The sequence below is a fragment of the Palaemon carinicauda genome, chromosome 3 (genome assembly GCF_036898095.1).
Source record: "Palaemon carinicauda isolate YSFRI2023 chromosome 3, ASM3689809v2, whole genome shotgun sequence".
Classification (NCBI taxonomy): Eukaryota; Metazoa; Arthropoda; class Malacostraca; order Decapoda; family Palaemonidae; genus Palaemon; species Palaemon carinicauda.
The window spans coordinates 116,774,153-116,790,008 of record NC_090727.1 but is presented as its reverse complement, the minus strand read 5'-3'; the positions used below and the strand labels follow the sequence as shown (position 1 = coordinate 116,790,008).

Here is a 15,856-nt window from a genome sequence, read left to right as displayed (position 1 = left end):
CGAGTGGGGTTGCATGAACACCATGCTGACTCCCCACAAGAGCACATACACTATGTTTCTTGTGGACGAGCAGACCCCTACTCCTTACGTCACCAAGATGGTGGACTTAGCTCTTCAAGCAGGGGCCGAAGACAAACCTTTGCCCCAGCTTCGGGAGACAGACCCTACATCTCTTCTGCTCCCATCAGGTAACGAATGTTGGCTTAACATTCAGTTAACATTTACCTCTGGTAAGTTATCTGCTGGTTGTGTGTCGACGTGATTTAGTGAACGTCTTCCAAGACTTCCTGAAACCTTAATTCGACTCGAGTTCGAGTCCCGGTCTAAGTTTAGAAGGAGCCTAAACGTCTCGACGATGGCGTAGATGTTTTCCCTCAACTATGGTGGGGAACACGCTTTTAAGGTCCTGACAAAGGCCACCTTACAATCCTTGTTATCGGATTGCTATGACTTCTTGGTAGCCAGAAGACGTTGCCGTAGACATGTTCTATCAGAGGCTACTATCCGCCATGAGCCGAATAAACTCATTAAAGCCTCCGCTTGGGGCCCGGACCTGTTCCCGGAGGACATGGTCAACTCGGTGTTAAGCGAAGCTGCCAGAGTGAACCAGAGCCTCAAAGTCCGTTGGGGTCTCACTCCCAAACGGAAGTTCGAACAGTTGAACGTTCAATCCCGGGGCAGGAAAAGGCTACGTCCTTATAGCTCTGCCCAGTTCCGCCAACCTCTCCAGGTAGTCCAGCCGGTCCCGGTTGCTCAGACCATCCAACCCTCCACCTCCAAGCCTCAGCCCCAAGAGGAATATGTTCTCGTCCCTAAAAGCCAAGTGGCTTCGAGTTCGTTCACCTCACCGGCTTATAACCCTGCCTATGAGTCCCGGGGTTCCTCTCAAGGATACCAGCGAGGCAGGGGCCTTGATTCACGAGGCTCCTTTCAGAACAGAGGCAAGGGGAGATATTTCTCCCGTGGAAAGGGATCACGCGGAGGCCGTGGCAGAAAATCCTCCACCTACTGAGATTCTTCAGGTAGGAGGGAGGCTTTATGCGTTCAGGGGTCTCTGGAGGTTCAGTCCTTGGGCCTTCAGCATAATTTCCAAGGGCCTGGGGTGGGTTGGATAGAAGGGCCTCCTCCACCGAACAAATTCCATCAACTCCCGACACCGGATCTGACCCTGTTTACCCAGGATCTATTGCGCAAGAACGCGACCAAAGAAACAAAACATCTGAAGTTTCAAGGTCGCTTATTCAGCGTCCCGAAAAAAGACTTAGACAGCCGGAGAGTCATCCTCGATCTTTCCCGGCTAAACTTGTTCATTCAATGCAACAAGTTTCACATGCTTACCGTCTCGCAAGTACGGACCTTACTTCCCCGTGGGGCCGTCACCACCTCCATTGATCTTACCGATGCTTACTATCATGTTCCAATCGCGAGACATTTCCGCCCATTCCTAGGATTCAGACTAGGCAACAAGGCTTACACGTTCAAAGTGATGCCTTTCGGGCTCAACATCGCGCCCAGAATCTTCACGAAGCTGGCGGAATCAGTCATTCAAGAACTTCGAACCCAAGGGGTCCAAGTCGTCGCATATCTGGACGATTGGCTAATCTGGTCCGACAACGTCGAGGATTTTCTCAAAGCGACAAACAAAGTGATCCAGTATCTTCAGTCTCTGGGATTCAAAATAAATTTCAAAAAGTCCCGCCTAACACCGAAGACCAAGTTTCAGTGGCTGGGATTACAGTGGGACCTACGCTCTCACACCCTATGTCTTCCCAGGTCCAAGAGAATAGAGATTGCGAAGAATACCAAACGCTTTCTCGGGGAAAAGATAACATCCAGAAGGAACCAAGAAAACATCCTAGGATCCCTACAATTCGCTTCAGTGACAGACCTTCTTCTGAAAGCGAAACTGAAGGACATAAACCGGGTTTGATGCTCCAGAGCGAACAATAAATTTCGAGACAAGAAGACCCGTCTTCCTCCCATTCTTCGGAAGAGGCTTCTCCCACGGACAACCACCAAGAGCCTGTCGAAATCGGTCCCGTTACGGTACCCTCCTCCAAAGATAGTCATCCACACGGATGACTCCCTATCAGGTTGGGGAGGTTATTCCCAACACAGGAAGGTTCAGGGCCTTTGGTCCACAATGTTCCAACAGTTCCACATAAACGTCCTAGAAGCCATGGCGGTCTTACTAACTCTAAAACGTCTTTCCCCGGCCAAGAAGCAACACCTGAGACTAGTTCTCGACAACGAAGTTATAGTCCGTTGCCTAAACAGAGGGGGCTCCAAGTCAGGCACCATCAACCATGTGAGAGTAGCACTCTTTTCCCTAGCAGCCTCAAACCAATGGCACCTATCAGCTGTCCATCTGGCTGGAGTTCGGAACGTTGTGGCAGACGCACTCTCAAGGACGACCCCATTGGAGTCAGAATGGTCACTAGACCAAAAATCGTTTCAGTGGATCCTCTCCCAGGTACCGGACCTCCAGGTAGATCTCTTCGCGACGGAGTCCAACCACAAACTGAAATGTTATGTGGCCCACAAGCTGGACCCTCGGGCTTACGCCACAGATGCCATGTCTCTGAACTGGAACACCTGGGAAAGGATTTATCTTTTCCACCGGTGAACCTATTGATGAAGGTGCTGGACAAACTTCGAACCTTCAAAGGTCAAGTAGCCTTGGTGGCCCCCAATTGGCCCAAAAGCAATTAGTTTCCTCTTTTACTGGAGCTGAGTCTCCGCCCTCGCCAGATTACCAACCCGACTTTGACCCAAATAGTACAAACGCGCACTGTGTTCGCTTCCTCAAACATTCGGAACGCCCTAACTTTATGGACTTCATGAAGTTTGCGCCCCACAAAGGGGCTAACATAGATCCCCAGAATACTTTATTCTTAGAATCAGATAAAAGAGACTCCACTCTTCGTCAATATGACTCAGCGGTCAAAAAACTAGCAAAGTTTTTGAAGGATTCTAATGTTGTCTTTATGACATTAAACCTAACAGTTACCTTTTTCAGGACCTTGTTCGAGTCAGGTTTGGCAGCTAACACTATTACTACCATTAAATCTGCCTTGAAGAAAATTTTCCTGGTTGGGTTTAATATAGATCTAACAGACTCATTGCTAGCTTCAATTCCAAGAGCTTGTGCCAGACTGAAACCATCCATTCGTCCTAACTCGGTTTCCTGGTTTCTCATTGATGTCCTCAAACTGGCGTCAGAAACCATCAACGACTCATGTGAGTATATACCTCTACTCAGAAAAACTCTATTCCTTATGAGTTTAGCATCCGGCGCTAGAATTTCGGAATTAGCGGCCTTGTCAAGAGATCCAGGCCACATCGAGTTCCTTCCATCAGGAGAAGTTCTCCTCTCCCCAGACAAAGTCTTCTTGGCCAAAAATGAAGACCCTCAGAACAGATGGTCCTCCTGGAAAATTATCCCGCTCCCTCAGGATCCTTCCCTGTGTCCTGTTACCACTCTAAAGTCCTTTCTATCAAGGACTTCCTATAAGAACTCAGGACCCTTGTTCGTCAGAGAACAGGGAGGGACTATAACTTTAAAAGGGATCAGAAAACAGATTTTGTATTTTATCAAACAGGCTAATCCTGAGTCTTTCCCCCATGTCCATGACATATGGGCGGTAGCAACCTCAATAAATTTTTTCCATCACACCCCATGGGTGTCCCCATGTCTTAGATATTGTTTATCTCTATTATTAATTGTCATATTTACATTTTGTCCTACGAACTATATTTCTTTTATGTCCAGTTTTATATGGTTTTATCTAAGATATTCTGACCTCAGATCATATTTTGTTTTCAAGTTTTATTTTTACATTTTGTCATCCCTTCCTATGATATTATACCCTGTCAGTTTTTGATGTTATAAAAGACTATCGTCTACTACTACAACTCTTGATTAAACTACTGTTATGTTATGTTGATTTTAATTCGTTCCCTTATATTTACTGAAGTTTGGGTTCGTTTCTCTGGTACTATTTCACTGGCCGGCACAGGTTGAGCCCAGAAAAGGGATTTTGACGAAGGAAAAATCTATTTCTGGGCGAGAGACCTGTGCCGCCCAGTGAACCCACCATAGTTGTCCCCCCCTGATCAGACCCCAAACTTAGGGGTACTATAGGGAGTGCTGGGCAAGCGTGGGTAGAGTTAGTAGTACTAGTCTGCGCGGCAGGGGAGGTTGAACCACACCTCACTATTGAGGGACTTTGAAGAGGAGATATCTAAATGGTACGAGACCTCTGGTCTGTTACGCCCTAGATTATACCGGCACCAATAGGTGAGCGAGCTAGTTCAACCAAGCATTCCTATGCATTTTTTCTCTGGTAATATTTTAGCAGTTATATTCCTTAGAAATGATGCTATAGGAGCATTTCACTGGGCGGCACAGGTCTCTCGCCCAGAAATATATTTTTCCTTCGTCAAAATCCCTTTAGTCTGGGAGCAAAAATTTCCCTCCGTCTAGATTTTTTGTGGATAAGTATTGACAAGACTAGCAAAAATTAGTCAAGCAATCTCCATATGCCAAACAGTGTTTACTCCAATTTCACATGACTTTTACCCCATTTTAATACCCTTATAAACTAAAGGTAAAAATAATTGTCTATACTGTAAATAGCTTACTTGTCAAAATTTAATGTGAATGTGTGAAAAAGAGACGACCAAATGTCCATCAAGCCTACATTACGTGATTCAGTTAATGACAACTGACAATGAATTCTGGATATCTTATGGAAATCCTCATGGATGAGATTCTACCTCCAATCAGTAACACCCTTCCTCTTCCTCTTCTCGCATCTCCCACACACCAGCCACAACTCTCCTCAAAGGTAAAGTGTGAGTTAATTTGTCAATATATACATTTCTTATTGAGAATTAATTTGTATTCGTTTTTCATGTTAAGGGTTACAGTATAGTTCCTTCTTTAAATAGTATTACAAAACTTTGAAAATGAGTGTATATGTGTTTTTATGAATATGTGGAATACATCAAGGGAATTCCCTTCATTTTTAGGGGAAATTTTTTTTTTTTTTTTTGGAGTACTGTACGAGCATTTTGTGTTGCGATCTTGCTCCTGGAACGAAATAAACTTATATAATTAAGTATCACTGTACAGCACTTTGTTTACGATTCAATGGACATTCCAGTATTGCTGAACACATCCCTATATTAAAAGATGAATGGTTTGTATGAGTAAAAACAAATCAACCCTCAAAATAATTGTCACAACTCAAGACCAGCTATTATCAACTACTTATGAGTCCTATAAGCTGCACACTGTGAGTGATGTGGGCAATAAATATGCACTATATTTAGTGTGCTTTGATATCTAGAAAAAAAATGTATCAGTCCTATCAGTGCAGTTTATGTGTGGGCAAAGGGAAAGTTCAGCACCACAGAAAAAGATCCAACATCAGAATATTTCATAAGTTTAAAAATACTTTAGCCAGCCTACTTAATACTAAGTTTTTACTGCACAATACATTACTTTAGAAAAAATCTGCACACTAATGCAATTATAAACTATGCAAGGACATTACTCTAAAATAACAGATAACACAATATATAATGTAATATGAATCATTAAGATCAATTTGTTTTTATATAAAAAATAATAATTCTAATAAGAAGTATCATATAAAATATACTGTAGTAAATTTAATATCATTCACTGATAAAATAATAACTACATTCGTGCTTCAAAATCTCACTAATGATACAGCAACTAAGACTTTGCTTACTGTCACCTCTTGTTTCATTCCCATTTCCAATATCTTCACTTTCTTCATGCATATTTCCGCCAGTTTCTGTAAATCAACAAAGAGAGGGGAAATTTTCAATATATACAATTCATAAAATTACTTGTATTCTACTTGTACAGTAATTAAATGAATCACTAACTTTATAAATATGTTATGCAATCTCAAATTAAGATGAAAGTTATAATTTTTCAAGTGGTTCAATAATTTCATCACATGTAAAATCTCTGCATAATATTCTGGACTTGTTTATCAATGTGTAATTGAGGATTATAGTCCTCAGTATTAGGATATGATATTTTCCAGGCCGACTAAGGGAATGGCCCGTGCCAACAAGAACTGTTGGCTATAATCTACATCATCTCAAAGTTGGCTGATTTTCATCATTAATACCAGCAAGGCTACAACACTTGGTGAAAAAGCAGGATAATACAAGCTATACGGAACTAACAGGAAAAGCAGCCCTGAGAAGAAAGGGAATAAGAAAAATAACAAAGTACATATGAGTAATAAAACATATATAAAATACTGTAAATAAAGATCAGTAATATTATTATTACCATTACTTGCTAAGCTACAACCATACTTGGAAAAGAAGTAAGCCATAAGCCCAAGGGCTCCAGCAGGGAAAAATAGCCCGGTGAGGAAAGGAAATAAGGAGATAAATAAATTATGTTGAAATAAATCAACCATACATAAACTATGAAAAGAGACCATGTTAACCTTTTCAACAAAAAGGCATTTGCACCTAATTTAAACTTCTGAAGTTTTGCTGATTTAATTAGAATATTATTAATATTATTTCACAATTTGGTCACAGCAATGTAGTATAGAGCCTTATGATGGAGAAAGCAAGAATTAAATGCATACCTTGTACTAAGTACTGTACAGGATTCTACAGTCTGGGAAACTATAAATGGAAAGGGTGGTCAAAAGACATCAACACTTTACGGAGTAGAAATAAAAGACATTACTGTATACAGTATTGTATAGTATTTCTCTCTCATGAAAGGATTTTGAAGTCTTGACCTAATTTGCAAGAAATTGCAAAGTAACAAACAAAAATAGATTGACGAATGATACAGAAACTAAAATAGTGAATTTCATGCACCTCAAACAAAGACCAAAGGGAACTATGCTAATTTTACATTTCAGGGCCTGACAGGACAAAGGAAATTGCAAGCTTGATACTCCTAAATAAATCATAAAAAACACAATTTAATATTTTACAAATAAGAATATTGAATAAAAAACTTGGAAGGCAAAACCTTTATATATAGTACAGTACCGAATTATGCGATTCCCCAATTATGAGGTCGATAGCTTTTAAATATGAAATTTTCTGTATCTGCAAGCCTCGCACTGTGAAGCATATCAATTGTTTTCTTTCTTGTTTTATGGGGGGATGGTTTGGCGATGTCTGAGAAGTGGGGGGATGTGAGAGAAAGATTTCCTGCTCAAACATACTGCATATTTCCATGTAAGGGGTGAAATTTTAAGACTAGTTTTGGATGAAAAAAGGCAGGGTTTGCCCATTAAATAAGATATACTTTTGGAATTATGAAAATGTTTATTTTCTTGACCTCTGTTGTGTTGTCCTTAGGGTAATCTAATTGCATATTGTTCATTAATAGGTTAGTAGTTTAGAAGGATTGACTTAAAATCATATAATATGCTAATTTTAATTACGGTATATAGTTTAATGTTTAAGTAAAAAACGGATTTTGAGCAAAGCGAAAAATCTATTTTTGGGTGAGATGGCCATGTCATCCTGATGGAAGGTTCCTTTAGGTAGCTTTCTAAGGGATATTTGGCTACAGTGATACTCCCAGAGAATTGACCACAGGTCTCCAGAAATCTAACTCCTGGCGCGAGTATCCTTAAAATAACTCTTAAGGATATCGCATAATATCAGGGGACATATTTCTTGATACGACACATGGCAATCTTCACCCCGAACAGAGTTTTCACTCTGATGGGGAAGAGTGGCGAATTTGAAGGGGAGCCGCTATCAAGGTTACCAGGTGGATCCCCTCCCGGTACCACCACGGCGAACTATTCCTTTTAACGTAGCCAATTAAGCACGGTGTTCTCCCCCGTTGCTCTCGATGTTGTTACTATTTTTAAGGAATACTATAATGCAATCTCCAGCATCTTCATCCTCTGGAAAGTTGAGTATTTAATCTTTCCTGTGTATAATTTTTGGCTCTCTTATCACAGTTAAATTAATATAATATAGGTGTGTGTTTAGCGGTAATTTTATCTTTATTCATCTATAGTACATTCTACTCTGTTGTGTGAACTTGTCGTTAGGCTAGCCTAATTGTCTGAAACCTAGACGTTCCATATTTTAACTAATTAATTTTTCTACCTATGTAGTAGTTAGGAAAGAACAAACCTTATTTAATAAAATTGAAATTAAAAACCATCATAATCAACAGTGCCATTTGAAATATTGAAAAGTGTCTAAAAAAATTCATTAGGACAACATCGTCATGGGGATCATCTTCGTTGCTTTCGTTTTCACTACTAGCAATGTTATCCATGAATAGTGTGTTGTCCTCCATTGCTTCAAATTTGTTTGAAATGCTTTTGCGTAGTACTTAGAAATCCAAAATGAATTAAGGACTATTTTATATCATGCTTTTGCTAAACCTGCCACTAAAACCAAAACCATTACTGTGTTTAGTACGTTCCATCGTTGATCATAACAAGCTCACTAACACATTTACACATCTGTCTATAGGTTAGCTTTTGCGGCGAAAGATATCTTACCAAGTATTGGTTATGTAATAATAAACGGATTTTGAGCGAAGCGAAAAATCTATTTTTGGGTGAGATAGCCATGTCGTCCTGATGGAAGGTTCCTAATAGTAGCTTCCAAAGGGATATATGTACTACAGTGATATTCCCAGAGAATTTACCTTTAGGTCTCCAGAATTCTAACTCCTGGGGCGAATATCCTTAAAATTTTTCTCAAGGATATCGCATAATATCAGGGACGTATATCTTGATACGATACATAGCGATCTTCACCCCGAATAGCATTTTCGCTTCGAGGGGGAAGAAAGGCAATTTTGGAAGGGGAGCCGTTATCAAGGTTACCCTACTTCCCATACTACAATTGAGTATCAAGATGGTGCCATATCCAAGATGGCGAACATTCCTTGTAGCGTTGAGCATGGTGCTACAGATATGATAGTTTCGGGAGGGATTCTGCGAAGACCTTTTCTATAGAAAAGGAGGGTGGGTCCATCAGGACGACATGGCTATCTCACCCAAAAATAGATTTTTCCCTTCGCTCAAAATCCGTTTTTTTGGCTCAAGCCATGTTGTCCTGATGGAAGCATACCAGAGCATTACTATATCTGTGCCTTAACCTTGGGACAATTTTTTCTATGGTCATCTGGACCATTTGAGACAAATGACGTTACCGTTATCCGTCATTATCACTAATCATAAACAATGTTAGTGCTTCCTGCCCCCTACAGGGAAGAGTCATACTAGACGATGGAAAAAGGGCCTCAAGGTTAGCATATATTCTATGAACAAACATAAGTATTCACTGGGTATACGAACGGTCTCACGGTTTGTATATATTGTCGGAACAATATCAGTGTCTATTATATCCATTGTTTGTAAGCATACAATGATATGAGGTTTACTTACATGAGTAAGTCAAAGAACTCTGGCATCTCATATGCAAATTGCCGGGCGAATTAGGACGCAATTACATTCTAATAGACACTTATTTCTAATAAATGACTAATTGAAATAACAAGTGAAACGAATGTAACATGATAAAGGAATTATACGTGCAACGTACAGAAATTAATTTCCCCTTTTGAAAGGGAAGAAATGATGAGTGCCACTTTAAGACTGAAAAAAATTTTTAATAAATTTTTCCTTTACAATTTCTGTAAATGTTGTATCCTATCAACACTGTGTACTACGTACACACGGCACAAGTGTTATCTGTCTAATTCCACACCTGAGATTTTGAACAGACTTAGTGTCACCATGGTAACACTCACTTCAAGGGTATCACACTAGAAGTGTTGACACCTTTTCCCTTTAATTGATAGTCCCAATCAATTAACTTTTCATCGCAGTAATTAGACGACAGGATTTAATACACTACCTGCCGCTACCACATAATGCTTCAGTTCATGGACCTGCTTAGCATAGTAGAACACACTGGATGATTTCCATCCAGTATATGAGCGTAGACACTCAAAGTCCATATACTGAAAAAAGTTCAATGATGAAGCAATTTTCCTTGGATCATGACCTGCGGGTGTACTGCCAGGATCTGCTCTGCGAATAAAGTAGGTGAGCTTCGCCCTCAGTTGTTTTAGGGAAAAGTTTGATCCTGAGGTTTCTCCTTTAAAGAGCTGTCCTCCCCTGAAGTCTGAAGTTCTATGAAGATAGACCTTTAAACACTCTACAGGACATAGAGAGACATCTTCCTTCAGAGGACAGATTCTCCAGGGACCCCATCTCTTGGTGGGTAGCTCGTTCTTAGCGAGAAAGGTTGGATCAGGAAAGAGATTCAGTTCTCCCGCTTCTGTGAACTGAATGTGGCCCTCATTTCTAGATAGGGCTACTATTTCACTAACTCTAGCCCCAGAGGCTATAGCGAACAGAAAAATAACCTTCTGGGTTAGATCCTTGAAGGAACAATCTTCATTGTTCACAGATGAGGCATAATGTAGGACCTTGTCCAAAGACCATGAGATGGGCTTTGGAGGTGCTGCAGGCCTAAGCATTGCACATGCCTTCGGAATCTTATTAAAGATTTCATTCGCCAGATCCACTTGAAAGGCATATAGAAGAGGTCTAGTCAAGACTGACTTGCACGTAGTTATCGTGTTGGCTGCCAGACCTTGATTATGAAGGTGGACAAAGAAGGACAGACAGAAGTTCATTGAAATTTCTTTCGGTCCTTTTGTTTTTACAAAAGCAACCCACTTTTTCCAAGATGACTCATATTTTATTCTAGTTGACTTAGACTTGTATTCTTCTAAGAATTCTATATTGCCTTCTGAGATCCCAAATCTTTTCCTGACTGCAAGGGCAAGAAAATCATGAAATGAAGGGTTTGGGCTCTCTGTGATAAATCAAAGGCAATTTACTTCTGAACCCTCAGTGATAGTGCTGGGTTCAGTACTATGGCCATCCTCAGCCTCAGTTCCTTCACTAGAGGGAACCAGTTACTCTTGGGCTATTTGGGAGACACCAGAGCTACCCTTCCCTGGAAGGATCTCAGCATATCGAGGACTTTCAGCAGGAGATTGGAGGGGATGAACAGGAATTCCTGAGTCCATCCCTTTCATACTAGAGACATGGTGTATTTTATCTCCTCTAGAGAATGCTCGTATGGGGCTACATATCGAGGTAGTTTCTTGATGACACTCGTCACGAAGAGGTCGATCTGCAGCTCGGGAACTTGCTCCCATCTGGGAGAGAATAGGTCTGCGTCAGTGGACCATTCTAACTCTATCGGCTTGAGCCTGAGTAAAGCATCCGCTGTCACATTGCGGATCGATTGTACATGAACTGCTGATAGGGCCATCCTTATAGGCAAGGGATGCTTAATGTCACCTAAACTATATGAGACGCTCTCAAACCTTGTCGGTTCTGACGTCTCATTATTGCTTCGATGTCCCAGATCAGCCTGAGGAGGTCTGATCTGCGTGAAGAGTGTTTCCCCAACTACGACAGGACTACCATGGCTTTGGATGGAAATGACCAAGTCCCTTGGATTTTTCAATGATGGGAGTGAACACCCCATTCTTCCGGCTAGGCATCCATGCGGATGATCTTCAATAGTCGAGGTAGTTGCAAGGGCACGGTCTTCAATAGGCTTTTGGCTTTTGATCATTGTTTGGGAAGCGATCAAGGAAAGACCGATATCGGTCATTTTAGATCTCTTCGAGCGTTTGATGCGTATCTTCTCCAGACTCTTAACGCATCTTTCAGCTGTGCTCTTAGCACTGGGTCTGTCCCTATTGCGAACTAGAGAGAGTTCAGAACTCTTTCCTGTTAGCATCTTGGAATCCTGACTGATTACCATAGTCTCTTGACCGACCCTGCAATCTCCTTCCACATCCCTAAGGAAAAGGAGAGCCGATGTGACCTCAGTTTTCGATGGTTTTTTAACCATTGAAACCTTTGAGCTGGAGAGAATCAAGACTTCTTGAAGCTGATTTTGCATCCCCGATGTTCCAGGAACCGGAACACTTCCTTGGATGCTCGTAGACCAGCCACTTCGGGTGCTGCCCGCACTAGCCTTTCGTCCAGGTACTTTGTTACCTGAACCATTTCTCGGCTTGGTTATTGCGTGACTGTGTCCGACAATTCCGTGAATATACTTAGGACTGTGTTTAGTCCGACAAGTATCTTTCTTAGGACATACGTTATCCTCTGTAACTTGAATCCTAGGTAGGAGGAGAGGGGGCGACTGACTGGAAGCTGCCAAAAGGCATCTTTCAGGTCTAACAAGACTGTGAACACGCCTTTTTCAAATAGGATCCTTATGTTCAGAAGGATTAACATTCTGAACTTGCTGTTTTATTTGAATTTGTTGAGTGGCAACAAGTCAAGAATGACTCTGAGTTTTCTTGAGTCCTTCTTGTGAACACCAAACAGCCTTCCCTGGAATTCGATGGACTACACTTTCCTTACCACCTATATGCTCTAGAGCTCTAAGGTATACTCTTCTAGAATGGGGTTGGGGTGTAGGAAGAGTTGAGGAAATGATGGTGGAGGCATGTCTATTTTCCATCCTAGTCCAATCTTGTCTAGGCCTTGGACCCAAGGATTGAAGGTCCAGCGATCCTGAAGGAACCTCCCTCCTACCAGAAACGTCTCTTTGCTTCGACTGATCAAAAGGTTTACCTCTTCGACAGCCTGCCTGCGGCACTGCGATAATCAAAACTGTCGGATGTTGTTGAACAGCCCGAGGAAAAATTCTAGAATTTTCCGTCTTCCTTTTAGGTTAGGGACCCACATCCGTGGAAGACTTTCTCTTTGAAGAGATGTCCCACTTCTGCAGAAGTCCCGTATTCTCGGTGGTGGCTTTCTCAATCACCTCTTTGACTACCTCGTTTGGTAAGAGGTCTCTACCCTAGATGGAAGATATCAGCTTCCTGGTTTCATGTTTCACTGTTGCGGCAGTAAACACGAACTCCCTACAGGCTCTCCTAGCCTTCATAAAGGCATATAGGTCTTTTACTAAGATGGCCATATACATTTTGGCCAAGACCATGATCATGTCTGGGGTACTTTGATGGGCTGAACACAACTCTATGCAGTTCTGTGGGGATAGGGAGGCTGCAAGTCTCTCCTTTGTCTCTTGTTCCTTGCGCAAGAGAAACTCAGAAAGTTTAGGGAGATTCTCGCTAAACTGTCGTCCAGCGACATCCGTGTCTAGTTTCCCTACTGAAAAGGTTAAGTGAACTTCCTTCCAATCCTTCTGCATGGGTAAGGCTAGTGACAGAGGCTTGCACTCCTCTAGTGCAGGACATAGTTTGCCTGCCTCCACTGCCTTGGCAACAGATTTAAATGCCTTCCACGTCAAGGGGAACGTTATTGAAGCAGGAGCAAGAAAGGTAGGGTGTCTATTACTTAGTGCGAACACTTTCGACACCGAGTAACCCGCCTTTCTCATGCTACTTGACAAGATAGCCTGTGCCTTATCATGGTTGAGAATCATGACCTCCTTCAGTTCCGTTTCTTTTCCTGACGTTGGTTCATGCTTCAGTCGAATGAAGCAATTAGGGAAAGCATTAAAGCTTGGCCAAAACTGGATTTCGTCTCAAGGAACAGCACCATCTTCTACGAGATGTAGTTTGCCATCTAAAATCGGCATAAGCTCCGCATACCTCCAGGGATTGGCTTTGGAGCATGTCGGAAGGTCTTGGTCTCTGGGTCGCTTGTATGACCCTTGGGGAGCGACAAGTGGAGCTTCGCAGAGCTCTAACTTGCGTTTCGCTTCCTCCGTTTCGCCTTGTTTGCGAAAGTTTTCCATTGGACCCTTAAAATGGGCCAATAATTGGTCCATTTAGTCTAATAGAGGGGTAGAAGGTGAAGATATCGAGGTTAACGGTTCCAGAGCCGGCACAGACAGAGGCAATTCCGACAGGACATTGTCCATTTCTTCCCGGGGGGGCTTCCTGCCCTCCATCCCAAAGTCTATCTGGACGCAGGGAGATGCGAATCGTGCTTGGGGCACCACTATTTCCCTACTTGCTTTCGGGAATAGTAAGCTACACATCCTATCATTAGGTAGGTATGGTCCAAGAGAGATCTTCTGGAACCCTCTTACCCAATTGCGTAGTTTCTTACGAGCTGCATCCCTACACTCCATTGACTTAGGATTATCAAAACCCTTGGACACTAAGGTCCGACATATATTGCAAACTTGGGGGTCCCAATATTGCAGGGATTCGGAAATAATATAGCAGGGGGCATGAAACCTGCATGTATTATGACCATAAAAGTAGCCACTCTTAATATTGCAGAGACTGCAACACATGTCATCTGAGGTTCCTCCTGGAAAGAAAGGAAAAACGAATGAGTATACAATTGATTATCTCACTGATAAGCAATATGTAAAAGTCATCTTTTAACTAAAATAGCTTAGGATAGTAAGCTAGAAAGGGATAGTGGGAGACACATACTTGTGTATCCCTTGCAAGCAATTGCTGTTACCTCCTCTCAGTATTAACTACAAGGAGTTTCCTTTATCAACACAACTCGAACGAAAGGGTTATAACCCCTAGTGGTAGAAAAAAGTGTACATTGTCACTGCCCCTTTTAATATTTAACACTGTGGGGTAAGGATAACTGACTTCTAATCAGAGTATTGAAGGAATTCTATTTTTTCCATATAGGATCGGTCTCAGCAGAAGCCTGCACAAGGGTACCCAAGATATGTTAGAAAATAACTACTGTATAATCATACTATAGTTTTCTGTTTGCAGTATATACTATATTGCAAAATACCGACTACTGTATAATTATATATTGTAGTTCAGCCAGTGTGCTGCCAGTATGGCTAGCATCTGGCGGCACGGTCCAGCCGGCATGATGCCGACTGGACTAGGAAATATAAAAGACATATATTTGTGTATCTTACCCAGCCCATTTGCTGAGGCCTTCCCTTCCAATATTAAAACCATAGAGTTTCCTGATCAGGGAAGCTCAAAGGTAAGGGTTCTAACCTTTAAGAATAGAAAGTGTACTACCACCAGCCCTTTAATTTATTTAATATTGTAAGGTAAAACGTAAACTGATTTCTAATCAGAATATTGAAGAAATTCTATTATTTCAAAATAGGATTGGTTTCAGCAAACACCTGGGCAAGGATACCCAAGAAATATTGGAAGATAACTACTAGTATAATATATACAATAGTTTTCTATCTGCAGTATATACTATACTGAAAATACACTGACTACTGTATAAACATATACTGTAATTCAACCGGCATAGCTAGTCCCTGCTGGCACAGCCTGGCCAGCATGCTAGCTAAAAGAGAGAGAGAAAGCATGGAGTGAAGGACTGCCTTATTACTGAGCATGTATACACTAAATAAGGATGTAAATATCTAATTTACTGCCTTTCCCCAGAAAGAAGGTTCAAATGGAAGGGGAGAATTTATCATTCAGGCTTCCATCCAACCACCAGTACCATCGCCGGCAAGGTCCAGCCAGCACATGGCCATCAGGCTACAGTCAGCCAACCGCCGGGCTAGTCAGTACCTGTCTGTGCTGGTCCGGCCAGCATACCACCGGCCAGGCTAGTACCTCGGCAACAGCACTTGTGGCCGGCAGTCCAAGGAAGGACTAAAGAACCTTGGTGACAGAAGAGACTTCCCACCAGCCGCCATCATGGCTGCCGCCTGCCGCCAGCCGCCGGCAGCCGTCATTGCCGCCGGCAAATGATATGGCTGCCAGCAGCCTGTATAGCCGCCGGCAGTTTAGAAACATGGCCGCCGGCAGGCGACATGGCTGCCGGCAGTTGTCCTAGCCGCCGGCAGCCGGCATGGCCGCCTGCAACCGTCATGGCCG

At 42.2% G+C, this 15,856-nt stretch overlaps 1 protein-coding gene across 10 annotated transcripts in view; it reads right to left on the bottom strand.

Moving 5' to 3' along the window:
• LOC137638420 (uncharacterized) overlaps nucleotides 1-15,856 on the bottom strand; it is a 547,169-nt gene that overhangs the window by 191,295 nt on the left and 340,018 nt on the right. For 9 of the 10 annotated variants that reach the window (XM_068370479.1, XM_068370478.1, XM_068370472.1 and 6 more), the window contains one exon: nucleotides 5,763-5,828. In XM_068370479.1, the coding sequence (XP_068226580.1) occupies nucleotides 5,763-5,828 (66 nt within the window). The remainder of the gene's footprint in view (nucleotides 1-5,762; nucleotides 5,829-15,856) is intronic. The other variant, XM_068370475.1, reaches the window with a different exon arrangement.